At 36.2% G+C, this 26,435-nt stretch overlaps 3 protein-coding genes and 1 long non-coding RNA gene across 9 annotated transcripts; 1 reads left to right on the forward strand and 3 right to left on the reverse strand.

The window, feature by feature from the left end:
* Window positions 1-1,653: 1,653 nt before the first annotated feature.
* On the reverse strand, window positions 1,654-8,545 carry LOC112568192. Of its 6 annotated transcripts, none has more exons than XR_003100022.1 (5): window positions 5,678-6,716; window positions 4,974-5,118; window positions 4,672-4,790; window positions 2,131-4,324; window positions 1,654-1,701 (listed from the first exon to the last, which is right to left on the reverse strand). It is a non-coding gene; the product is annotated as an uncharacterized LOC112568192 (long non-coding RNA). The 6 variants fall into 6 exon arrangements; XR_003100026.1 differs by lacking the exon at window positions 4,974-5,118 and having other exon boundaries at window positions 2,131-3,761; window positions 4,120-4,324; window positions 5,678-6,715; XR_003100024.1 differs by lacking the exons at window positions 4,974-5,118; window positions 5,678-6,716 and adding an exon at window positions 8,418-8,545.
* Window positions 7,437-12,025, forward strand: LOC112568190. The gene is made up of 7 exons (XM_025245360.1): window positions 7,437-7,921; window positions 8,408-8,731; window positions 10,323-10,453; window positions 10,754-10,898; window positions 11,089-11,331; window positions 11,520-11,609; window positions 11,771-12,025. The coding sequence occupies exons 1-7, from the start codon at window positions 7,867-7,869 to the stop codon at window positions 11,992-11,994; spliced, it is 1,212 nt and encodes a 403-aa protein (XP_025101145.1). The 5' UTR covers window positions 7,437-7,866; the 3' UTR covers window positions 11,995-12,025.
* Window positions 12,026-12,153: 128 nt separating this feature from the next.
* Window positions 12,154-25,856, reverse strand: LOC112568189. The gene is made up of 10 exons (XM_025245359.1): window positions 25,754-25,856; window positions 24,814-24,834; window positions 24,052-24,369; window positions 23,371-23,495; window positions 23,002-23,182; window positions 14,150-14,467; window positions 13,607-13,737; window positions 13,092-13,272; window positions 12,727-12,861; window positions 12,154-12,498 (listed from the first exon to the last, which is right to left on the reverse strand). Exons 4-10 carry the CDS (start codon window positions 23,383-23,385, stop codon window positions 12,185-12,187), a joined length of 1,275 nt encoding a protein of 424 aa, XP_025101144.1. The 5' UTR covers window positions 23,386-23,495; window positions 24,052-24,369; window positions 24,814-24,834; window positions 25,754-25,856; the 3' UTR covers window positions 12,154-12,184.
* LOC112568191 lies at window positions 15,799-20,552 on the reverse strand. Its single transcript, XM_025245362.1, has 7 exons — window positions 20,048-20,552; window positions 19,281-19,598; window positions 18,625-18,749; window positions 18,261-18,441; window positions 17,784-17,918; window positions 17,320-17,352; window positions 15,799-16,800 (listed from the first exon to the last, which is right to left on the reverse strand). Exons 1-7 carry the CDS (start codon window positions 20,139-20,141, stop codon window positions 16,535-16,537), a joined length of 1,152 nt encoding a protein of 383 aa, XP_025101147.1. The 5' UTR covers window positions 20,142-20,552; the 3' UTR covers window positions 15,799-16,534.
* Window positions 25,857-26,435: the final 579 nt, after the last annotated feature.

Consider the following 26,435-nt stretch of genomic DNA (forward strand, 5'->3'; position numbering starts at 1 on the left):
CACTCCAGCAAATCTTTTGCTCAGCAGTGCATTGCCACAGACATGTTGGTGTGTCGCTGTCTCTTACTCCATTGCTTCTCTTTACGGGTGGGTAGTTGCTTTTGTCCCCTTGAGGCACTTGACTTCTGCTTAGCACTTACCGTTTCAGTATATATATATATGTGGACATAGCTGTAGGTGACCTGGTGACCCGTGGATCATTAGCCAGCTTTTTACGAGTTTGCCTGATCCTACTTACATGTGCTCTCAACTCTTAGCTTCAGTTTTCAGTATCTTTATCACTGGTAACCTGACCTGTGTTGGACTGAAAATTTAGTATTTAATGGCTGAGTAAATTAAGTGTAAGATATTATATTTCCAGAAAACATAAATAGAAACTTTACTTACTTTTTTAAATTTCGCCATGAAAATTGTAAAAATGATCAGGCCTTATGTGTTTATATGATTGTACTCCAAACATTCTCCCTTTACTAGAAAATTTAACACTGAAAACATATTAAGGCTCACAATGTCTGGAATGATATGTGGCTGAAAATTACAGTACTTTGTATCTTGTGATTTAATCATTTTAATACAGAGTTTTGAACTGTTTTTAATCATTTTGTAAAACCTGTTTACATTTTAAAACGCCTTGTAGATTAGTGTCAAGTACAAACCTCAATACAAAATTGCACTAAAGACAAGTCCCAGATTAAAATGTTTATTAAAACCATGTTTTATTGCCGATGGAGCAATGCAAGCACTAATAATTTAACAAAAAAAAAGTAGAATGCAAAAAGGGAAAATTTTCTTCAAGAATAAAACTTTTTTGAATAATTCAGATTTTGTCAAGGGAGATAAATGCACAGGTAGATAAATAGTCCAATAACAAGTTACGTCCCTTTTCGCAATCTAGCATAGTAAGGGAGGGGAAGTGAGTGAGAGAGAGGGGAAGACGCATGGCTTGATAGATAGATAGAAGGATAAACAGACAGACAAACATATGGACAAAAGGGTAAGTAGATGGATATGAGCTTAGTACACAAGTTTCTTCTGTAGCTTCCTGACAGAGAGACAGAAATAGTTATCGCATATCTATATATCTATTTCGAACACATCATGAATTATTGATTCATTTATTTAAAAAGATGACAGAATTAACAAAAGATCAACTAATCTATTTTATTGTAACATGATGTCATTAATGTGGATATGAAGCTTGATATGAATATGTTGTGAAAGACTTTGGTCAGCGATACTTATAGACAATATGTCTATTGTAGCAAACATGATGTCGGTCATTTAATGGCGTAAAATATTTGATACTTAAAATTTGTGTAAAGTAGAGATGAATGTATGTACAATCGGCTGTAGACCCATTATTTCCAGGCAATCAAGAAATAAATAAAAAAATTATATACATAGAAATACAAATTTGTCTGTTTTTTGCACATGCACATTACATACAAATAATTTGAGTATATAAAACGAAAGGACAGATAAAGAAATGAATGAATAAATTAAAAAAGAGAGTAAATGATGTAGAGAAAAAAGACAGAATAAAAGAAGTAATGCACAATGCCTCGTATAACAATGTTACTGGTATTTTCGTACACTTTTTGTTTCAACACGATATTGAACATGTTCGTGGATTCCAGGATGTCAATGTTTGGATATCAAAAATCTTTCAGAAGACAGACTGTGTGAAGAAATCAAACTTTTCTGAAATCCAGATAAAAAAGAATTGCATTTAATAAATCTACACCGAACAGGCTTTCTATCATACATAATAAAACTATAATATTTCTTGTGATGTTGTGTTCAGGGACCGCAAAAATAAAGGTGAACAAGGACTCGTCAACAGTTAAAAAACCGGATTTTGCTACTGCTTCCTTTTTAATTTATTTATATCGGTTGTGAGTTTTATTTGAACTATCGATATAACAATTACCTTTTTTAAATATCTAAGCCTTATTTGAGAGTTTCTTTATACTCAATCTTCTTGTATTGTAATTTATATCTGTCAGGATCATCATCATTCCATCATCCTTCCATCATTATTCCATCAATCCATTAATCATCATCATCATCATCATCATCATCATAATCATTATTATTATTATTGTTTAGAAAGAAAGTCTATTTGTTTACCTCATTTCATCGTCTGTTGTGTCGTTGCTGTGTTCTCAGCATCACCCAGTCCCTATGTCGAACTTGATGTAACGGGCATGGCACCTACTTTCGAAGGTTTGAGCATAACGACGGTTACAACTATGCCGACGATACCAATGACAGCAACACCACCGACAATTCCCCCAATGATAGCAACTTGTTCTGAGGAGAATGTGAAGATATGATTAGGTTTGGAACTTCCTAGAAGCAACTCTTTCCTTCCGTCGTTCTGCAGCTAGAAGGATTATTTTTACCAACCATCTGTGTGCCTTGTACAGAGAGGCTTGACGAGAACTTGTACAAACATAATTACCAAAGGACGTACAGACACACAGAAGCTAAGACGAACTCATTGCAAAAGGCACTGATACCAAAACAAAGTCATAGACAAACGTAGTCACGTGATGTCAAAGTACTGCACAAACAGACGATAGTGTCAAGGTAACAAACAGAAGTCGTGCATGAACAAAGAATTACTGACATACGTACAGACGAACTAACGTTTACGAGACTTGTTGAGAGGTCGCATTTTTACGTGAAAAGGCAAAGACATGATGTGCGGACATACTCAAAGACAGACGTGCTGAAACGATAAAACACTTATTGACAAATGATCTTACGTTAGGGTGTACCAGCTGACAAACGCTTTGACGTAAAGACGTACTCGTTGACAAACGCTTTGACATACAGACGTACTCGTTGACAAACGCTCTGACGTAAAGACGTACTCGTTGACAAACGCTTTGACGTAAAGACGTACTCGTTGACAAACGCTCTGACGTAAAGACGTACTCGTTGACAAACGCTCTGACGTACAGACGTACTCGTTGACAAACACTCTGACGTACAGACGTACTTGTTGACAAACGCAGTGACGTAAAGACGTACTAAAAGAGAAAGAAGCGCACTCGATAACAAACGTACTTTCGTGCTTATAACCAAACGTATTTACACGAAGACGTACTCATGTTTGGACGTAGTGACTTTGAAACACGGACGAACGTATCTCCTGACAAAAGACACCACAAAGACGCAGTGACGCAACAAGGAAAGCATGGACAAACTCAAGAGAAGACAAAGTCGTCTACAGGTCTACTGAAATTAATTAAGTCACAGACAGACATCCTTACAGACAGACCTACTAACGCAAAAACAGTTCATGGACGGAATCATCGACACAATAACAGACAACAAACAGACGAACGAACTCAAAAACGCGTGAGCGAACAAACGTGTTGACTTTAAGACGTACACGTGCACAGATGAAGCTATGTCAGACTAGAAATAAGTCATGATTAATTTTTTTAAATATTTAAATATGAAATGCTGACATAATATTAAGTCATTCTATTTATAGCCATAGAATTGCTGACTTCCATTGCACAACTTCCCATGGTGGCCATTGTGGGTATGGCCGCCAACACTGTCACAAGCTCTGGTGGTCCACGACAATAACAGATCTTCTGTTTGTACCGTTGCCCTCGTGTGCACGCCTGCCCCTCAGGAAGAGTTCATAGGTTATTCAGTGTTCCAGCTAGGTTATGGCGGCCAGAATCAGATCATCGTAAAATTTAAAACATTTTTTTTTCAAAGACGATCTAGGAGACTTCCTTAAAATACAAACGGTTGAAAACATGCACAAAAATGTTAGGACACGTACTCGTAAGCCAGAAACACATGTGTATGCACCTTGAAATTGTCCGTTAATTTTCATTATCACTTTAAACTGAATGCTACAACAAAATCTTTTGTAATAAATGTTGGATAAAAATAATTTACAGGAGTATATATACGTAACATTAAAACTAATATTTTCATATATAAGCTAACGTGCATAACAAAAATGATTCTAATAAATATCGTTCCATTTGAATACTCACCCTGGAAAATTCAATTTCACTCTCTAAAGTGCTTCAGAAAACTATCTAGAATAAATAAGTTCGACAGATAAAGAGATAAGCTACACACATTCATTCCTTCCTTCTCTCCTTTGCCTGTCCAGTGCTAAGTTGACGTCTGCTGTACAAACAACCGTGTGCACTCTTCTGCAAACTCGACCGGAGGCACTTGAATCACAATCCCCCATTTGTAAAGCCTGTCGGGTGCAGACTTGGAACAATTCCAGGTCGCTAGGTACTGGAGGTTTGAATGTTCGAGAACTTTTACCACGGGTCTGAGATAAAATAAACAGTTTTGAAGCATCAATAAAAAATAGAAACGATATTTTTAATACGGAAAATAATTTTAAAGATGTTATTTTGAAATACATATGAATTGTATATCTGATTTATATCTGGATATTGCATATTATGATTTTATAATTTGAATGATATCTAACAATGTCATGAACAAAAAGTAGCATGATTATGCTAAAAAATTAGAAATATTTTCACTCTGACACTATTACATTCTTCCTCGAGTAGCTCATCGCCGTTATCTAGTATAGTTCTCGTCAAGTTTGAAATTTCCACCAATCTAAGAATAATACCCAACCATTACCCCAGTTGTTTCCTTGCTTACCTCTCAAACGCAAGGACAGATGAATGAATACAGCTGCGAAGGGTGACTAGTTGTGGAGGGCTGAAAAAAATTCTTGTCAACGAATACTCTTCGTATCACCAGGTCCTTGGTTCAGAAATCTGTAAAGCATAAAAAGGGTTAAAGTATACTAATACTAACAGGGCCTACACATAAAATACAGGTTCTACTACCTCAAAATTATAAATTTACACATATTGAACAAAGTCTAAGAATAATTAAAAAAACCTCGATGACACTTAATTCAATTTTTCTTTAGTGTCCTTCCGGGTAGATCCGCTTACCGCTTTAACCGCTTGATTTGTCATACAGGTGTTCTCTGTCGGGTATCAGGCACTAAATGTCAACAGGGTAGAACATGATACCTTTGAAACAATCCACCCGACACCGTGCATGGGTGCCAGGACCCTCGTGACGAAGCTGCTCAACCTTAAAGTGTCAGGTCAATGGATGGTTACAACAAATCTTCTCATGAATCAAAGGTTTCCCATAAATCTTTGCCGACATGTGATTGTATTTCTTCACGTTCTTTTTAAGTTCACGATAGATAATAAAGAATAAGAAACCCTAGTATCCTTCTCTAATTTGTTTGTGCTGATCACTGCTTGAGCTTGGGAGTTCCTGCGTGTCTTAGTCATTGAGACCCAAAAATTTACTGTGTGGGTGGGTGTGGTCTGTGAGCAAATATATGAGTAAGTTGTAGGATTTGTGTTCACTCTTTAATAAACTTTTCTTGTTTTAGTACATGACTTTCATAGTTCACTAACAGTGTACTGGCATGGGAATTCACTGACAATATATGCTCCGAAAAAAAACAAAAACTGTTGACATAATAATTCTAAACAACGAGTCGAAAATCAACATGATCCAACTCAAAAACAATTCAGAGAATTCCCACAAAAATGTATTAAAAATAAGCAACACCAAGGAGTTAACAATTTTACAGAATGTGTGCATATTTAAACATAAATGAGAAAACATTTCCTACCTATATGTCGATGAAACTATTTCTCTCCGCACAACGACACGAGCTTATCGGCCTCATGCGCTATGATCTTGCATCTACCTTCTGCTACCTGTCTATGCACGCCTACCAGGTTCGCACCTACATAAAATATCTAAAAATCACAAACTCTAGACTGTTTGCTTGTCTATGTAAATCACTTTATACCAGGTGTTTATTTTCCCAGTTGTGGCTGTGTTCGCTCAGGTGACTTTCATTGAAAACAGCTCAGCCTGAACACTTTGTGGTTAGACAAGCCCTTGTACAAGCTTTTCTTTGGGAAAGAATATATTATCCATGGGATGGCACTGACCCAGAACTGTCAGTGTTCGTTCTAAAAGAGCTTTTAAAATGCATTAAACTCTACACTATCTGCTTATTAAGAGTTCTAGCGGGGAGCTATTAGTTTTTAAATAACTGGGCTGAGTGACTGGTACAAAATTGTTTTCTAAAGATTTGGGTTAGTCACACCCCTTCAATCTCAGTACAGACTTTACCAAACATTATTAAGCCAGGAAAGAAGTCAAAATAGAAATAGTGTGTTTACAAATAAGTGTAAATAACATATAGTTCCATTTTTATACGGTGTAACATTGACAGTGTAATTTTTGTGCATTTTTTAAAGTTTGTGTGTTTTTTTTTTACTCTTTTTCTATTCTTTACAGGTGTGTCTCTCAGGAACGAAAGGGTGTTGTTTGTTTATATATTATAAAACAGTAGCAATAAGTTGAATAATATACAAGTAAGCGCAGCAACAATAATAATCATAATAATTATAATAATCATAATCGTTGGGACAAATAGGAGACACTGGCAAAATATGATGGAAGGAAAGAGAAACAATTATACATGCAAATGATAACAAACAACCATCAAAACATAAAAATAAACCAGGGAACAAATTGAGAATGAATTAGTCAGCGCTTACCTTACCATTGCAGGGCAGCAAGTGTCGTTAACAACAACAACAGCAACAACATGAAACCCTAATCGACTAAAGATCTACAGACACACCCACTCACCGCCACTCCACAACATACACCTGACAAACTAATTACCTCCAAACACCCTTCACCCCTGTCCAACCGATAAAGCGATGAAAACAACTTCAGACCTCAGTTGTATTGACAGAACATACAAGAGTGTCCCTGTCAAAGCTTGAGAGGACTGTGATAGACAGAAAGGCAAAGGACGGTTTCTATAGACGCTTTGAAGCGCCCTAAGGGCTGTGAATGTCGGGCTCACAAACTAGGTTGTTCTTCACCGCAGGGCCAACATAATGGATACGAAGCCCCGTGTGCCAGCTTTTTTATGATCAGGAAAGATAAACTAACAATGAAAAGACTCGGCACACAATCACTTATGTCCCTGGTCCCTCAGTGGAAGGTACAAAGGAATCGATGGCAGCAACAAAGCGGATATCGACTGGCGGAGTGGATCAGGGACTGGATCAGGTTATGGAACAAGAAGCAAACACAGACCAGTTCTGTTCCAACAAGCTAGTTATTATTAATATATTTTGTAGTGGGTGAGTGCTTGAAAAAAGATTGTGAGGCTGTATGGGCATCAATGAGTCCATGACATAATATATTTCTATAATTAAATAAATAAATTAAATTCAATAAATAAATTAATTAATAAATTTTAAAAAATAAAAAAATATTTTAAGTTACTTTTTATTTCTCCACAGCAAAATTGCCAACTCATTCATTGTAAAGGCATTTAGAAGTTAACTTAAAAAATCTCCCAAAATAGCATTTCTCCATATTTATTTATTAGTCTTACTGTATACTTCTTTGTCTTTCTTTATTTTCTTCTTTGTCATCCTATAAAATGTCTCTTCTATTAACATTTTGTTTACCTTTCTGTTTTTATAGCTTTTGTCTTTCTTCCTCCCACAGTTAGTAGCTTGGGGTGAATAACAAAGAACTGCAACTGCGTTCTAAACGATAAACGTTGATGACTAAATGGATTAGCTTCTCTTGTGTGCAGGCTTTGGTGTCAATGCTCGACAAGCTGAATGCAACAAGTCATCCCCATCGACTATTAGCTCACCATTGTTGCAGCTCTCCTCCCCACCACGAATCCCATCCGCACAACACAAACAATCAATAACAACGGGACACGGCAGCAAACCGTCCGTTGACCAGTCCAGGTGGCTCCACGGTCCAGGGATGACGTTGACCGTCCATCTTCTTCTCGTGTGTCTCGTCTATTGTACATTTGCTGGTAAGGGCCTTAAACTAATTTTGTTTGTCTTTGATACCGGTCACAACTGGAATAGGGTTTTAAGTCAGAAATATCTGCAATTTCTGAAATAATAGAGAACTCATTGTCTTGGTCTGATATTATACTAGAGGAAATGACAATGTTGTTTCTAATGAAAAGTTGAACAGTAATCATCTGAAACAGAGATTCGAAGTGTTTTTCTTCTGAGACATATGTCTTACTTACAGTGACCTGATCTTAATGTTCACGGCTGTTGTACATCAGATAAGGTGTTGTAAATCACACTGTCGATTAAATCCCTGTCTTGTGTAGTACCTCAAGTTTGTTCAAACATGCCAGCCTTAGCTTCTTGTTTGCTTGAGATAATGACCCCCCCTGTACTTACCTCTTATAGGGCAAGACCACGAGACTGACTGACTGTGAGTTCTCAGACTTATTATAAAAATAAATCTGTGCGCAAAAGCAGTATTCCTTCCATCGTTACAGCAGCACTCACCATCCGCAACTGCATCAACGGCCAGGTAGAGGTGTACGAGGACGATGGGACCGTTGTCACGTGCAGCGACATCGCCAACCCCTCCGACGTGGTGTGGCGGCGTGGCGTTGGTGGGGAGGCTATCGGTGAGTGTAAGGCAGACGGCACCTGTAGTCCTGTGTACCTGTACCACGACTACGCCCTCAGCCGCGCACCGTACAGCAGCGACAGCCGCCTGACGATCGTGCGTGACTACCGGGCTAATGGCGGCCTGGAGGTCACGTGTCAGCAGATGGGCAGCACGTCTTCAGCCAGATGCAAGCTGGTCATCAAACGTATGTCATGATTCTTTATGTCATCCAATCATTTTATTTTTCTTGACATTTCTGCTTTCAAGCAATGTCATTATTTTTTAAATAGTTTTGGCTTTCTGGTTTCTTTGTTTTTTTTATTTTCATTTTTGACTTATGATAGTGACCTTTCAGGAATATGTTCAGATTCTTTAAATTTTTGTTCTTTTTGTGTTATGTTTTGTTTCTTTTTGTTCACTTTGGTATTTAGTCACGTGACCTGTAATGTTGTCGGGAAAGGGGTTTGGGGGTAGCAGTGAAGAGTTTTCTGGAAATACGGTGAATATTTTATGTCCTGATTTTATCTCGTCCTTAGTACGCTATCTATTCTCTTTTGGAGAAGCAAAGGATTTATTATAAACAAATAAATATTTTGTACACATACTGTTGACAGTTAACTACTTTTTGTCACCAGGAAATAATCACTTGTCTTTCGTTTAAGGCAGGTCATTTCGAGCTTGCTCCTTAGGTCTCAAATGCAAATGCTAATAATTTTTTGCCTTGTCAGTACTTAAAGACCAGTAAAGCTCTGCAAAACCATGTTTAGCCCTTCCTAAATTATTGTTTTGGTGTTCGTTATCCGGAATACTTTAATATTATTTATTTATTTTGCTTGCTGCATCATTTGTCAATTTTTTTTGTACTCATGTTCTTGCCTTATTTTGTCTTTTTCTACTTTTATGATTTTACCTTGTTTTAATCAGGTTTTGTTTTGCGAAAATCTGACAAAATTATCACCAATAAACCACACAACAACGGCAATAAAAACATACAGAAAAATATCTTTCCCCAGGAAAAAAAAAGAAAAAAGGCAGCAGTTAATTTATTGTAACAGCCAATCACAGCTTGTTTACCGAAGCCAGGATTACTGTACATAATATCTGATTTTTGATTGCCCAGCAATCATTGATTATTCGCGAATAAAAAACTGAGTTGGGATTGAGAGTGAGACTAACGTCCGCTACGTTGGGTGCCTTGAATATAGAATTGCAGAAACATGCCCAATGTTTGTGTTTGATTTGCGATTTGACAAGGAAAGACATAAAATAAGAGCAAACAAAAGGCTTAATGTCGAAATAAAACCTGCTGATGGAAGGTGAATGGTCAGACAACTACGCAGCTAATAGCTTTGGGTCAAAGGTTACTAGCCGCCGTCCTTGTAAAGAGAAATTTTAGCTCTATTGACACTGAAATGCTTCTAGAAAGACTTAAGAATACTATTTTGCAAGACTAAACTATAAAAACATCATATAGTGAAATGCTGTAAAAGTCAAGATAATGTGAATCTTACATAAAAACGGGAAAGGATAACAAAGAAAAAAAAGAGAGAAAAAAATCAAAAACAAAAGTAGTACCACACACGCACGCACACACTGTCTTTCTCTCATTCCTCAAAGAACATGCAATAATAATGATGAAGTCAAAATGCAGTGAAGGAAAGCAATCTACTTTAATATATTTTTCACTTATCTTATGATCATTCTAAAACTCTTTTCTGGCGGCTGAAAAGAAAATAAAACAAACTAGAAAAAAGGCTGATAGTTTTGAACTAGTCTGAGAGAAAGATTTGTTTCAGATCACTCTGTCCTCAACCAGTGCAAGATTACAACGGACACAGAGCGCTGGACTGTTTCAGGAGTTTGCCAGGTTCAGCAAGCATTTGCCTCAGACAACAGCTACACATGCCAATGGACTGGACCAAACAATGTATTTATTATTATTAGTTGTTATTGTGATTTTAATGAGACATCATCATCATCATCATCATCATCATCATCATCATCATCATCATCATTGTCAACAGCAACAGCAACAATACCGCCACCACCAACAGCACTAGCAGCATCCCTATTGTCAATAATGATAAGACTATATAACAAGGCTGGTGTCAGGAGCAAAAAGGAAATAACAATATATTTGGGTGAAGATAAATATAGAATTTTAGAGACATAAATAATTCCTTCCATCTTATGTTTAAAGATATTAGAATACTTTCGTTTCGTGCAGAATGTATTTGGTGCATTTGAGGATGGAAGCACCCACCAGGTGTGTTCATTTACACAACCCTTGCCCAACCAGGAGGGACTGTACACATACAGAGTGTCTGTCTCACCTGCATCTACAAACCAGTTTTCTCAAGATGTCAGAATAGGTAAGTGCACACCAGGCAATGGCTTCTTAATAATAATGAATATGAACTCATAGATAACACAATGTTTCCCTGACACATAAACTCCTTAAAACTCTATATACAATTTCAAATAAATAAATATTAAAGAACCATATATGGCTTCTTATTTAATATACTTGGTGTTGTTAAGCACAATGATCTTTACACACAGCTGCTCCTGGAAGCATGGCCACCTCGTGCTCGTGGAAAATTCCAGAAGGAGGCAACGTATCGTGCGTTTGCCGGATAGAACACCCGGGAAGTCCACCCGCTGTCGTCAGATGGCAAGGCCAAGATGGCGACCTGATGATTATGAGCGACGTTCAGAGGGAAGACAATGGAACGCAGTTTGAATGTCACGTGACCTGGGGTGGTGGCATCTACACATCGGCTGTGTACACTCTTCTGGTAGAATGTATGACAAGTTGTTTGTTTACTTTTATTGGCGTGTAAAGCTCCTGCTTACTGTGTTTGCCCTACATTCATGATGACAAACGTGCCAGTATATTACAGATTGCAATACCATGAGACACCTGTCAATAAATTATTTTTCAAGGGTTTCCGAGTTGAAAGAAAAAATGTTTATTTTGGGAATTGTTTCAGATGAGTCACACGAGTCGACGGTCACTTCATCGCAGTTGTCCTCATCACATCTGCCATCAACACTACCAACACCAACAATTTCCCCACCAGGTCATTATTCTACTTCTCATTATTGCATATAAGACAGTTCATATACAGGATGATAAAAATTTGAAAAAAAAAATGTTAATCATAGATATTTTGTTTAGTTTTGTTCACAAAGTATTATTATATTTTACGTAATATCAATTTGTTATTGTTTTTGAAAGCAGGGATTCGTGACTGCGCTGTCATGGCATCCGTTTACAACTCAGATCCTCCCATGCCACCAGAATTTTCATCGGAGGCAGTTATCAGTTCTGTTGCAGCCTTTGTTGTCCTCGTCTTTATCATCCACGTAGCCATTCTTGCCATCAGACGCCGACGGGAGGGAATGAAAGCGATCCAAAGGGAGAAAGAAGAACCAGGGGGAACATCAGACAGTCTCTCTTGGTGATGTTGTGTGTTTCGCTGATGACAGTACAGGACGCTGCATTTCACAAGTTTCAATAAACTTTGCTTGGCCTGACATTAAGTCTTATGTTTATATCAATGATAAGTCGATATAAACAAATTACATAAAAAAAATCTGATTGTCGTTTAATTTTTTAAGAGGAAGTCAGCAGTTTGTTCAGATCCCTTTCACATCAAACATTAACCTCCAAGTCTGTTGGTTGTTTCTCTGAATGCAGTGACAAAGAGTTTTCGCTTGAGTTCGTGTCATCGAATATTCTATCGTAGGGATTTTTGTCATCGACTATCTCGTAATCAATGTCGATGGCATCACAAACCACGTGGTAACAGTCATCGACTATCTCGTAATCAATGTCTATGGCATCACAAACCACGTGGTAACAGTCAGTGTCATCTTCACGACAGATCCTTCCATTTTGTTCTCTGGAATAATTCCTTGCATCTTCTGCGGTAGGGGCTTCAGGAAGATTTATTGGCTGTTCAACATCTAGGAGATGAAAAAAAATTCTATGAACAATAATAAGCATACCTTTATGAGATTAAACCTAATCAGACATTAATGTTTATTTTATTGTAAGAAAATATCACCTTCTTATGCATAATGCAGAGAATGAAAACGAAATATTTTTCTGTTTATTTTTATCATATATATATAAAAGTTCATTAAGGGCATTTTAACAAGAACTGCATTCCATAAAAAGAAAAGATTACGTACTTTTAATCTGGTTTCTCCTCTTTGTGACCACAACAATCAAGGTAATTACAGCCGCAGTAACTATGGTTACAGGTACCAACACGCCAATGATTCTGTTCACGTGATTCGCGTGTTTGTCGTCTGATAGACTGCCGTCTAAAAAGAAAGATGGATTAGGACAATCTATTGTTAATAGGATTGTCAAAATTACATTTTCTGAGCCACATTCTAAAATTGTAAGCAATATTATGAAATATTTATTAAAACAAAACAGCATCCAACAAGAAAACTATTTGTTGACCACACCTTGCGCTAAAGACACAAAGGGAAGACTACTTTTATATAAGTCTTGTGCAACAGTTTATTTGAACTTTTAAACAAAATACCTATTGAAATATTCTGTGAGTATACCCCTCTGTCAGAATTAAGAACCATAATTGTGTATGTGTACAGTCCCTTCTCCTGCGGCTGTGGATGTGAAAAAGAGCAAGTGCCCCAGCAGTGGTCTCCCTTGCATGACATGGTATTTCCCCAAAAGCCGGGTTTTTTTCCTGATACTTTTCCCTCCTGCAAAAGAAAAGGTTTTCGTAAGAAAACAGTTTAAAATAATTCAAAACTATTTAACTAAAAATGAGTTTCTAATTATGTATTTTAAAAAATCTTGTACATAAGACATTTTTTTAAATGAACTGATTATTCATTAAAATATTTAAAATTAATATTTATAGCCCTGCACGAGTGATCGGCTTAGATCATCTTCTTATTTGAAACATATAACAAGATGGCACAATGACCTTCCCTCCCCCAGCTCAGTCAAAGTCTACTAGCTTTTTCTTTTTTTTTTTTTCTTTTTTTTTTTGGTTTGCGTTCTTAGTTTGAGTTTCCAGTTAAACCCACATACGGGACTTTTCACTCTCCAGTCACAAGCATACAGGCCGTCAGAGGTAAAAATGTTGTCTGCAAAGCAGGATCCAGAAACATAGCCACTAGTGGCGCTGACATCAACTCGACATTTGCGGAGAGAAGGGTGATCTGAAATAACAAAGTAGAAACCTGCAATTAAACTTCTTGAGATTTTAACAGTAATGAGATTGTACTTTTATGTCATGTGACTTAAGTTTAGGTGACTAATATTTTTGTCGAATATATATTAATGACATGACACTTACTTGTGTGTGTGCTTGTCTGTGTGGGCGAGTGAGAGAAAGTATGCGAGCTACAACTGCATCGTCTCATCAGCCGACACATTGAGTAGACAAAAAGGATGATCTTATAGCAAGCATCAGCTGAGGCTTAGTTACAAGCATCTTCATGACAGTTTTCTATCTACTATTATTATGTCACACAATGTGCGTTACAAATCAACAAAGAAAAGACACACCAAACACTCAACTTCTCGCATAATTAACAGTAAACAACAATAAACAAGTAAACTATTACTCACGTTTGATGACGAGTACACAGCTGTGACTATTGTTGTTTCCCTTGTCCTCACAAGTGATGCGGTCTGCTTTAAGGTCTGTGAAGTTTGAGAAGATGACAAGTTGACTCTCTGTCGACTGTGCTCTCCTACTGATTCCATAAGTTTCCTTAAAATAATTAGTGCAGTTTCCCTCAGCTGTGCATTCTCCAATAATGTGGTTGTCATCGTGATGTCGCCAAATGTTTGCGCCGTCCCTTGTGAGATTTGTGCACGTGATCGGCTCAGGTGCATCTCTATACAACGCAATTTTGTTGATGGCGCATTTACTAATTTTAACACCTGTTGACAGACAGAGAAACAGGGTTCTTGAAAAACTAGCATGCTTTATAAGAACAGTACATCATCATCATCATCATCATCATCATCCTCACCACCACCACCAATCGTCGTCAATGGTGCGTCAATCGTCATCATCATCACCATCATCATCATCATCATCATCATCATCATCATCATCTAGCCTTACCTTCATTTTGATACACGTTATGTGATAGCACCAACAAAGTAAAGATTGTTGATTCACAAGTGATTGACAACCAGCATGGCGCCATCATACCAAGTGACAGATGTGTGGGAGATCATAAGCGCTCGTAAAGTAATGTCCAAACGATTCAACTGTTTATTCAGTTTCTGAAGCTTAGAGATAAGCGAACAATTGAGAAGGATTTGCGATGCCTTAAACGCTGAAATAATGTCACGTTTATCATAAAAGCGTGCGCTAGGATATCGATAGGCAGAAATTGTCTGAGATATAAAACCTTGGTCATCTTCCTACAGCAATGTCATGAAGGATACGATTTAAGCTTTAAGCCGAAAAGCTTATTATCTTTAAAGTTTACAGCGATGTCACTGCGCCCTGAAAACAAAGTACAGCCAATATGTTCAAGTGATAGATGTGTGGAATATCTTGAGCACAACATCGTGTACAGACTATTCTATCTTATCGTACACTGTTCAATAAGTATTGTCGTCAGAATATTTAGAGAATAAATAAATGATGTCGAGCAATACTTTTGTTCCTTGACACAGGTCTGAGGTCATGGCTGTTTTCATAGAAATGCATGTGCACACATCGTACATGCACACAAATCGTCTCATAAAATCTTAGTCTTATGATCATCCATCTTCCTAACAGAGATCCTGTCGTGTAGGATATGACATTAATGTTCAACGGAAAGATTATTATCTTAAGACCCTACTACAAGGCCACTGCGCCCTAAAATAAAAACCTATTCCAGCTTCATGACTGGGATTTACAAATGAGTTGTTGTTGTAAACACTTGAGTTATGGGGAACTATTTATTATTATTTAACTATTTATTATCTTCCAGTTTGAAATTGAGATTATAGTAAGCAATGTAAATTAAGTTAATTCATAAAAGTTTATGAGTTTAAAGAGTATATGTTGATAAATTCCAGATCCTACACATACTCACAGTAAACACAGGTCTGATAGACTAACACTGTGCATTTCTCTGAAACTGGCCTTTAACCTTTAGTGTGATGCTCCAGCAGAAGTTGTCATTATGGAAACTTTTTTCTGTCTGCAAAAGCTGAGCCACTCCTCCAAAGACTGACAGGCTTCCATAAAAAATTGTACTAACTCTCAATTACTTTTTAAAGCAAAACTTTATTCTCTTACCGAAGATTTTATGAAATGACAATGATACAGACCGCATATGTACTGCTGGCCTCACAGTATTGACACACAATATTCTTATTTGGATTTTTTTAGAACAACATTCATTATTAATGTGTGAGTATTTAAATTTTTTTTTATTTATTATAATGATTCCAGAGACCTGGGCAAAAACTAAATTGAAAAAAAAGATTGAATTACTTGTTATAACCCTTTCAAATCATAATGATGCTATGTTCTAAGTTTCTTTTTTCGTTGATTTTTCTTTTGTTTTGTTTTTTTTTCTTTTGTTTTGTTTCTTTCTTTCTTTTTGTGTTTCTTTAAATGTTTATGATCTTTCCTTATTTCTTTCCGTCCCACTTATGGAACTCTTTTCTCTTTATCACCTTTAAATTATCCAAGAAACATTATTTCTAATCATTGTGTAAGAATTACATCGTGCCAACAAATCGTTGAGATTATTGATATGTTTTAGTTTGTTTGTCTTACATTATGCAATTTTTAACAAATACTATATAACTTTGACATTTCTAATGTGCTGTTATTTTTTGCTCTGTTTGTTGTCTAATCACAAACAAGTTTTAATGATGCAGTTACCTGTAGATATATTGTATTTTAAAATAGTTGGGGGTAGAAGGTTGGGGTGTTTTACATAATTACAAAGCTTTGGAAGAAATGTCTAGAATCATTTTATTGTTAATTGTTTTTTACAAATCTTCTAACTCTTGCTCTGAAGACAGTGTAGGTAATGTTTCGTGTGAAAGAGTGTCATCGATTATTTTATGGTAAAGTTCTTCATCGTCAGATTTTCCTCCGTCCTCGCAGATCACATCATAATATTCGCGGTCGCCTTCATCAAGACTTTGAAGACTTGGTCCTGTGCTCTCCACATACTGGTTCCTTTCCTGTGCCTTCTGTGGGACTGCAACTTTTTCTTTAAAATTGTAGACAACATTGATGTGTTGCTCATAGTCTGGAAAGAGAAAATTACACATTTACATTGCAATAAGTCTACAAAATCGTTCACCTCAATGTAAAACTGTGATTCACAGAAAACACATGATTATGTTACAGTAAGGTACAACATTTGTTTTCAATAAAATAACAATAAATTCTTATTTACGCACATTGTTTCTATTATGATATACCACTGTAACTATGCTTCTAGATTTTGGATGCAGTATTAACTTGACAATCAATGCAGCCCAGTAACAAATATCATAACTGAATTAAACTATATAAGTAAAATGAAATGGGCTTACACATAATTCATAAGTTTGAATGCTATAGTTATCTTTCCTTGTTTCAGTCAAATCACACATATTTTTTACCTCCCTTGTCTCTAAGAACTGAGGTAGTACACTGTTAGGATACCGTGATTGTCTTCTATCGCCTTACATTTTAAGTGAAATTTTGTAATACAAAGCTATCGGTTTTATATTATTTGTTTGTTTCTTAGTATTACTACGCACTTTTCTTTTTAGGTTCTTACCCTCGTTTTGTCTTTTTGGTCGCATCGCTTGATCTACAACGAAAAAATACATCTATGTGAAATAATTCATTAATGGTCAGAGCATAAACTTAAGAGACAAAAATACACACTGCAATTTGTCTCACCTGACTCAGGATCCAATATGGTGGATAACAATTATGCATGAATCCATTTTTTCCACTAGGCACTAAGTGCATGATTCATCAATATAAAATGCACGTTCATTAATATTATTAAGAATTATTTAGCTAGTATTTCTTTCGTATATGCTTTTGATTCCTTATGCAGCAATTTGTACTAATAAAGACACCCCTACAAGAAAATCACATTAAAATCTTTACAAGCTAAACGATATTTAGAGAAATGATTGCACCCACTATTTACAATTTCAAGCATACTACATAAGCTTGCATCTTGAATATTTTAAACAAAGGCAACAAGTTTACCATGAACAAATTCCTTACTTTGAATTTGTTTCTTCTTATGAGCGTAGAAAACGAGAACTGCAATGAGTCCTGCAATAACTAGGGTCATGGTTACCACAACTCCGATGATCATACCAACGTAGCTAGAATCTTCTGTGATTTCTGGACTTGACCCTAAACATCAGGAATTATCAACGAAGGTAATTATGTCGAGAATAGTGTTAGCAAATATCTTTAGACTAAATGCTTTTTAAAAAATAGTTTTCAATTCATCTGTGTTTATCTTGCTGAGATCAATAACATTCCATAAAAATTCAAATTTTTTGTTTGGTTAGACTGATAAACTAAAGATATCAAAGAAAGCCAACAGCTATTATTTTATTAATTTACTCAGTGTCAGATAAATCATTGTTACTGTGTCCATAGCTTACTGTAGAGAGAACAGCGAATGAAAACAAAGAAGAAGAAAGGGAAAAAATAATGGTGAAAATTCTTGTTATGTCACCACACACATACCTATGATAACCTGCTGCGAAAATGTTCCTTTAGGAGACTCAAGGACTATAATCGTGTAGTTGTATATTCCCTTCTCCCTAGGTTGAGGATGTGAGAAAGAGCAAGTCCCCCAGCAGTAGTCTTTGTTGCAGGTCTTTGTGTTTCGCCAGTATCCAGGTGTAATCCGCTTCCTTTGCCCTTCCTACACAAGAAAATGGCTCGTTAAACTAATTTTCTATAAAACGTACTTTGAATATTTTTTGTCAGTTGTTGAAACAAGTGAATATGGGAATTCAAAACTACACGAAATGATATACTAACATGGCTTGTAGGATTCTTGTCTTTCGCATCCATTGCTATTAAAAATGCAATCATAGGAACATACCGGACCTTTCATCATCCAGTCGCAGGGATAAAGACCGTCAGATGAGAAAAACTTGTCGGCAAAACAAGATCCAGAAACATTTTCACTGGTCGTGTGTACTTGACAGTCACTGAGAACAGGCTGACCTGTTACAGAAAACCTCAAGACCAGCTATTTGGCGATGGGGTAGGTAAGTAAAAGTACATAGGAAACGTAAACATTTACGGAAATTAATTTTTTATCTGTGTCGGAAAAAGACTACTACACTAACATACGTGCATCCTGAAAGTATTTATTATTTATTTCAAATGATAATTGCTTAGTAAGTTGGATCTTCAATAAATGAAGTCTTATGACTATCACCCTTTATTTAAAATATTCTTCAAATAAACTGTTATTTTATATCCTGCAGTTTATTAGAGTTACTTTTGTGTTCGGCGTTGAAAGTAGTCCATTAATTAAATCTACACATCAGCTCTTCTTCTTCCCGTTTCTCTTCACTTGGACACACACACGCACACATACACACAGGAAGACTAAAATTATTTAGACAATTTTTATATTGTTTCCGGCCACAGTGGTTAGTTAAGTACACATTCAGTGAAAGAAGTCAAATTAAAAATAAATAAATGTTTCATTAGTTTGAAGGTGTAAAAGAAAATTCTGCCAATACTAACGTTTGATAATTAGTAGACAGTTGTGGCTAGTTTTACTTTCTTTGTCCTCACAAGTGATGCGCCCTGAGCTGAATTCTCGAAAATTACTGATAATTGTGAGTCGACTTTCAGTTGAAAATGGATCCCTGCTGAGTGTACAGGTCCTGTTGAAATAGTTTGTACAGTTCCCCTCAGCACTGCACTCTCCTATTATCTTCTGATCGTCATGATGTCGCCAAATGTTAGTCCCGTTCGTTGTTAGTCTGCTGCATGTGATTGGTTCTGGTGCATCTTCATACACAGTTAACTTTGTTACCTTGCAGTTCATAATCTTAACACCTGTTTATGGAAAACAAGCTTTTAATAAATGTGATTCACCCATGCATGAGAAGAGTGGCACAACAACATGTGCATCAATAGCACCACAAACTACTTATAGTCAGTTTTAATTATATGGGGGTAATTGTGCCAAGTATGAATATTAGAAACCAAAATATTAAAAAAAAACCTTTACTTATCATGGAGATTCACTTTAAAATATAGCAGATAACATGTCTGCGACTTTCCATTTAATAGCAAATCTCATGGTAATTCTATATTTAATAAGAAGTCACATTTTTTTTACTTATAATTTTCAATCTTCCTTAGTTGTTAGTCTTAAGTGCAGAATTATCGAATACCTTTTATATTAGAGTCCAGAGTCAACATCATTGTCAATAAGTATGATTAATCAGTTTGTTTGTGTCTTTATAACAACTAAGCATAATTGTTTGAGAGAATAAACTTACCTTCAATTTTTCCTGACATGTAGAGTGAGGTAAACAATGTAATAATCAGAGCTTTCCTCCAAGAAAACATTCCTAGTTTCTCACTCCTCATCATAGGATTAAAATTCAGACTGCCTGGATATTTTGGCAGCACAGAATAGACATTCAGATAATATGGGCGTGGTTATACTAGCCTAACTTCAAATTAACAAAACGGAACAAGGACGGAACTTGACATTTCCTTTAGTACTCCGCAATTAATTCGTTCAGTGTAGAAATTATTTACAGCTTGTAGAACAAGAAATTTACCATGTGAAAGTGCAGAAAACGTACTAACATACGGGGTTTGACACTAACAATTATTTTAATGAGCTTTAGATAAAGTGGACTTTGGAAAGGAAGGAATTAAAGGCGTTGGCTGTGCAGTTTCCTTTGTCTAAGCTCCCTAAAGCATAAACACACGGACAATACCACACCCAGACAGATACATGCGAGGAAAGGTTCTAAATACTTTTGCTAATGTAAATTTTAAAAAATCTTCTTCTTATATTTTTTTTATGTTTAAAATTATGAAAGACTTGAAGCATACGCGAGAGAAAATGCGGATGTATATGCATGTCTGTGTTGGGTGTGCGTGTTTGCCTCCGTGTGTGTATGTGTGTGTGTGAGAGAGAGAAATAGAATACAAGATAGACTAGGCCTACACATAAAGAGCCTGGATGTTTACAATATGTTGAATGTTGAATTATTAAACTTCTGTAAAAAGGGGCTGCACAGGCAGAGATGGTGGAATCCCATTTACCTCAAAGTTATCCTCTTGCATTGGTTTAGCCCTGATCCCATTCTGAAAATACAGCAAACATCCCTGTGTAGCTCGACATTTTCTATTTACATATATTCCTTGACTTGTCGGTGAAACAATTGTAATAGCACCACCATGCTATCAGTTAATCAAGTTTTCACTTAGTTAAAGTGTTTCCTTTAAATACAGGGATTACATATTTAAAATATTTTATCAGCATACTGATGTTAATTGAAAATTTAAGTCAAAGCAATGACACTTACATAAGTCTTAGAAATGAATAAAGCAACATTACATACAAACAACGAAACAATGTACACTTTTTTCCTATAACCATTAAAGGATCTTAAGAAATAGACCACATATAGTCAGCTATTAATCGTATCTTCATTTTAACATAATATCAAAACAACTGCATTGTCATATTTAACAATTATGTAATCACTCATAAGTTGTTAAATATACAATAATGCAAATGTATTCGTTCAATGACTTCTGCAAATGTCTTCTGAAATGACAGTTACTGACAAATCTTGAAAGCTTATACTTGACCTTTTCTTGTAGGGAAATTACAATTTCTTTCTTTTTTTCACAAAAGAAACAACAAATAACACACTTCCATAAAATAAAACTGCATAAAACTTGCAAAATGTGTGAATGACCACCTTACCTTTTTTGTCAGCTATACCTTTTTCACAATAATGCAAAGTATTTAGCATTTTACTCTGTGCTATAAACGCCATGAATTTGCTTAAAAATAAAATTTGTGTTTCTCTTAGACTAAAGTTTGATGTGATAAAACAACTGCATGTACTTACCAGCTCCAACAGATAAAAAAAGGTTGTGAATTCTGTAAAGTTTGAACTTCTCGAGCCACGGAAATGCCGACGGACTGTGAAAACCTAGAATCCTGATGTAGAGAGGAGAGGGTGGCGGGTAGGGGTAGGGATGTGGGGACAGCTTGATTTTCCCGATTCGACCACAACACGAGTTGATTCAAACACTGCCGACAGTCGATTCGACCGCAGCCCATACAGTGATTCAACCACAAAAATAATTTTCAATCTAATATCTGCTATTTGTTTTGTATTACCTAATAAGTGATTGTTCATGCAGGATTCAGATGTAAACAGTTGTGTTTCACACTGTTTGATCTCGTATTATTAGTTTAATGTTTTTCTATCTCTTACAGTTATTTTTTTATGATTTTTTTTAAATTGGTGAACTTACGTGCAGACGAGGGGATTTGACCTCGCTGAACCCCCTTGTAGCGAATGAGTTAATTAACATTTATATACTTGAAGATAATATGTAGGTGAGCTATACCTTGGATGTAACTAATATCATATGTTTATAAATAAGTATAAGTCAAGTGTATGGTTGAAATATGTGGAGTGCCTGAAATATGTTATTCATTGACGTGTATTTATGTAAGCTACAACTAAATGTTAAACACAAACCACTACAACCTATGCTGTTTCTATAATGTCAGCTGGTCTTTGATAGGCGAAGGCAGCGGTTCTCAACCTTTTACTTGTGACGCCCCCCTGACAAACAAAGGTACATCCGTGCGCCCTCATTAGCCAGCAATGTAAGCTAATTTCACTAATACCGGTATAAGACACTTTAAAAAAATTACCACCTTCGCGCCCCCCTTTTAAGCACGTCGCCCCCCCCCCCCAGAGGGGGCGCGCCCCACAGGTTGAGAACCGCTGGGCTAAGGTATGACAAGGTGGATGAAAGTTTTGTGTACATTGTCAGGGATACGTTTGTTGATCTATTTATCTAAATTGATGTATGCGATAGTTTTGTTTTTTTGTTTTTTTGTTTGGTTGGTTTTTTTATGTTTTGTATATGTATTGTTTAATAAAAAATACATTGAGAGTATGATAAAAATACATCAAGAATATAATAAAAATACATTAAGAATATACTAAAATATATTGAGAATATAATAAGAAGTACATTTTTACAGGAAAAAAACCGAAAAAAGAATATATAGTTTTCTAAATTAGTGGGCACCATTTAATGCCACAAATATTTTTCCACAACATTGTTCAAAATATTAAGAAAAATTAGGATACATATTTGTTCTAAATAATGGAAGGGGAAGTGCTACTCTTAAATGACATATTCCTAGCATCAATAAGTGCAAAGTCTGCACAAAACTCACGTATGATAACTTGCTGCGAGAATGTTCCTTTAGGAGAATCAAGGACTATAATCGTGTAGTTGTATATTCCCTTCTCCTGAGGTAGAGGATGTGAGAAAGAGCAAGTCCCCCAGCAGTAGTCTTTGTTGCAGATCTTTGTGTTTCCCCAAAATCCAGGTGTAATCCGCTTCCTTTGCCCTTCCTACACAAGAAAATGGATGTGTGAATTAATTTTCTATAAGATGTACTTTGAGTACTTTTGTCAGTTGATGTTGAAACAAGCGGCTATGCCCTCGTTTAGATGCGTGGCTTGTACGAAGTTTTTATTCCATATGTTTATTCTTGTCTTTTGCAACCCTTGCTAACACAAATGCATTCATAGGAACATACCGGACCTTTCATCATCCAGTTGCAGGAATAATGACCATCAGATGAGAAAAACTTGTCGGCAAAACAAGATCCAGAAACATTTCCACTGGTCGTGTGTACTTGACAGTCACTGAGAACAGGCTGACCTGTTACAGAAAACCTCAAGACCAGATTTTGGCGATGCGGTATTTTTGTAAAAGTACATAGGAAACATAAACCTTTCAAAGACATTTTTTTTAATTCTGTAAAACAAATAGAATTTTAAACTAACATACGTCTTGATAGTATTTTTACTATGCAATTTAAAATGATAATTGTTTACGGAGTTTGATCTTTAATCACTGATGTCTGCCCTCTTATGATTATTACCATTTAGATACAATAGATTATTATAATATATTAGTTATTTTTATAAGTGTTTGTTATTTTAGTGGTTCATTGGCGTTAAATACTTCAGGCCATTTATTTCTTTTTTCTCTCCTTTCTTTTTCCCCCTTTTTTCTCTCTAAATGAACACACACACACACACACACGCCCTTTTATAGGCAGACTAAAAGCCTTTCCATGATTTTTATATTCTTTTTGGCCAGCATTGTTAGTGAAGTGAACACTATATGTTGCATACATTGAAAGAAAGCAAGCACACATACGCAAATGTTGCATTAGTTTGAAGGTGTAAAAGAAAATTCTGCCAATACTAACGTTTAATAATTATTATACATCTGTGGCTAGTTTTACTTTCCTTGTCCTCACAACTGATGCGGACTGAGCTGAATTCTCGAAAATCACTGATAATTGTGAGTCGACTTTCAGTTGAAAATGGATCCCTGCTGAGCCAACAGGTCCTGTTGAAATAATTTGTACAGTTCCCCTCAGCACTGCACTCTCCTATTATCTTCTGATCGTCATGATGTCGCCAAATGTTAGTCCCGTTTGTTGTTAGTCTGCTACATGTGATTGGTTCTGGTGCATCTTCATACACAGTTAACTTTGCGATCGTGCAGTTTATTATGTTAACACCTGTTTATGGAAAACAAGCTTAATGAATGTGTGATTGGCATATACAACAGCACAGTGAGAGAGTAAATAAAATCTGCATCTGTGCACTACAGGGAACTTGTAGTTTGGTTAAGTTATATGGTAATATTTTTCTCAAGATCTTGATTACAAATATGGAAGAAAACTTTAACTTATCACTTTTAAAAGATATAGCACATCAGACTTTCCCAAAAAGTTCCATTGTGTGACCTGGTATTCAACAGCAAATCTCATTCTGTGATTAAATATTTAATGACAAGTCTCATTTTCTTACTCCGTGTTTTTATCATCATAAGATTGCAGTGCCAAATGAATAATTCTCGATACCTTTTATACTAGAATCTATCCTATCTTTATTTCAATAAGTATCAAAATCAGTTTTTAAGTGTGCTTATAACAAAAAAAATTGAGACAGAATAAACTTACCTTCATTTTTTCCCAAAATACCTAGAGAAGCAAACAATGCAATAATCAGATATTTCCTACAAGAAAACATTTCCAGTTTCTTACTACTCAGCATGCAATTAAAGTTTAGACTGTCTCGATACTTTGGCAGGACAACATAGACATTTAGGTTGTATGGGCGTGGTTAAACTAGCCTCACCACAAGTATAGATTGTGCTGAAAACAAAACAAATGCGGAACTTGGCAATTCACTTGCAGTTCAACAATAAATTCGTTCACTGCAGCAACTGTTTACAATTTGCATCAAAGAAATTTTACCGCGAAAAATTACTAACAGATCGCAGAGAGGGTTAACTTTGACATTAAGCATTTGTCGTAAGAACGGAGACTAGGAAATATCTGATTTTATATAAAAAAATACAGTATAAACTGATTGCTGATTGAAAGTTAGACTATGAACAATAAAATAACAAATAATCGTTGTCACTGACAACATTATTATCATAAAAGTATTTGGAAGTAGATGGCAATATAACTCTGCAAACGTTTAATTTGCTTTCCTCTCAGTATTAGAAATAATCTTGTCTGCAATTACTAGGGTTACGGGTGCCAATTCCTAATATTTATGTACACAACAACAACAACAACAACAACAACAACAAACAACAACAACAACGGAGATTCGAGGGGAGGGGTGGTAGTGTAGTGGTTAAAACATTGCTTGTCACCACTGCAGGGGACTGCTCAGGGTTCAGATCTCGTCTCGGGACATTTTATGTATGTGATGCCAGGCCTGGGAGTCGGAGGTTTTCTCCCGGTAATCCGATTGTCTTTCCCTCCCTATCTCCCCATAGTGGTGGAAGTACTTTCTTACTAAATAAACCAACCAAAGGAAGAGAAGAGCGCGGAGATAAGAGAAGTTGAGAAGAGACTGTCCTGATGACGCAGCCGTTGTACAAACCATTGGATTCAAGGGTCGCACGCCCGCTGGCTGTTCCTGCCTTTGAGTGTGTTGGAAGTTTGTTGCTGTCACATGATAACTTCACTACTAGGTTACATTTGCACTAAACTGTTGCATGTAACTGCTCTCTCAACAATCCTAACATTTATCTGTGCATGGTGTACACTCTTGTCTCTTATCTTACTGACTGCACGCATTCAGCAGGATCCGGTGTTGAAGCATCACGGAACTGCAATATCTTTCGATCTTGAATTTGCGGTGTCATGTTTGTGGATAAAATATACTTCAATAACTGTACTACTGTAGCATGTAGGGGAAATATTTTGTGTGCAATTCGCTGAACACTTGTTCTACAGTTCGTGGACATTTACAATAGAGTCCTTGTAATAGAGGAGATGATGACAGCTGTGTGTGAGGCTGTCCAGGTGCACACACCTGAGGACGTCAGATGAAGTGCTCGCCCTGACCACGGGAGTCAGAGCCACGAAGAGAAATGTTCTTTTGTTACACTCAAAGTTCACTGACCTGATCTAAGGTCACTCTATTAATGAATATATCTGTATGGTGATTTGTAACACTCAGCTTAATATTTCTTATATTGTTAATATTAATTTTATGTGTACAACTGTGTTGTCAGTTGTTATTGGGCACGCGCGAACAAATCGCATTACTTGAGGTGGGT

Source organism: Pomacea canaliculata, linkage group LG7, assembly GCF_003073045.1.
Source record: "Pomacea canaliculata isolate SZHN2017 linkage group LG7, ASM307304v1, whole genome shotgun sequence".
Taxonomy (NCBI): Eukaryota; Metazoa; Mollusca; class Gastropoda; order Architaenioglossa; family Ampullariidae; genus Pomacea; species Pomacea canaliculata.

Coding starts and splice junctions, on each gene's coding strand:
- LOC112568190 (XM_025245360.1), top strand. CDS start 7,867: ATGACGTTGACCGTCCATCTTCTTCTCGTGTGTCTCGTCTATTGTACA. Junction 7,922..8,407: donor CGTCTATTGTACATTTGCTG/GTAAGGGCCTTA, acceptor CCATCGTTACAG/CAGCACTCACCATCCGCAAC. Junction 11,610..11,770: donor ACCAACAATTTCCCCACCAG/GTCATTATTCTA, acceptor TTTTGAAAGCAG/GGATTCGTGACTGCGCTGTC.
- LOC112568189 (XM_025245359.1), bottom strand. Junction 13,738..14,149: donor CTGTGTACTCGTCATCAAAC/GTGAGTAATAGT, acceptor TTGTTATTTCAG/ATCACCCTTCTCTCCGCAAA. Junction 12,862..13,091: donor CTCACAGAATATTTCAATAG/GTATTTTGTTTA, acceptor CTTTCTTTTTAG/ACGGCAGTCTATCAGACGAC.
- LOC112568191 (XM_025245362.1), bottom strand. CDS start 20,141: ATGATGAGGAGTGAGAAACTAGGAATGTTTTCTTGGAGGAAAGCTCTG. Junction 19,599..20,047: donor CATGTCAGGAAAAATTGAAG/GTAAGTTTATTC, acceptor TTCCATAAACAG/GTGTTAAGATTATGAACTGC. Junction 18,750..19,280: donor CTGTCTACTAATTATCAAAC/GTTAGTATTGGC, acceptor TTTCTGTAACAG/GTCAGCCTGTTCTCAGTGAC.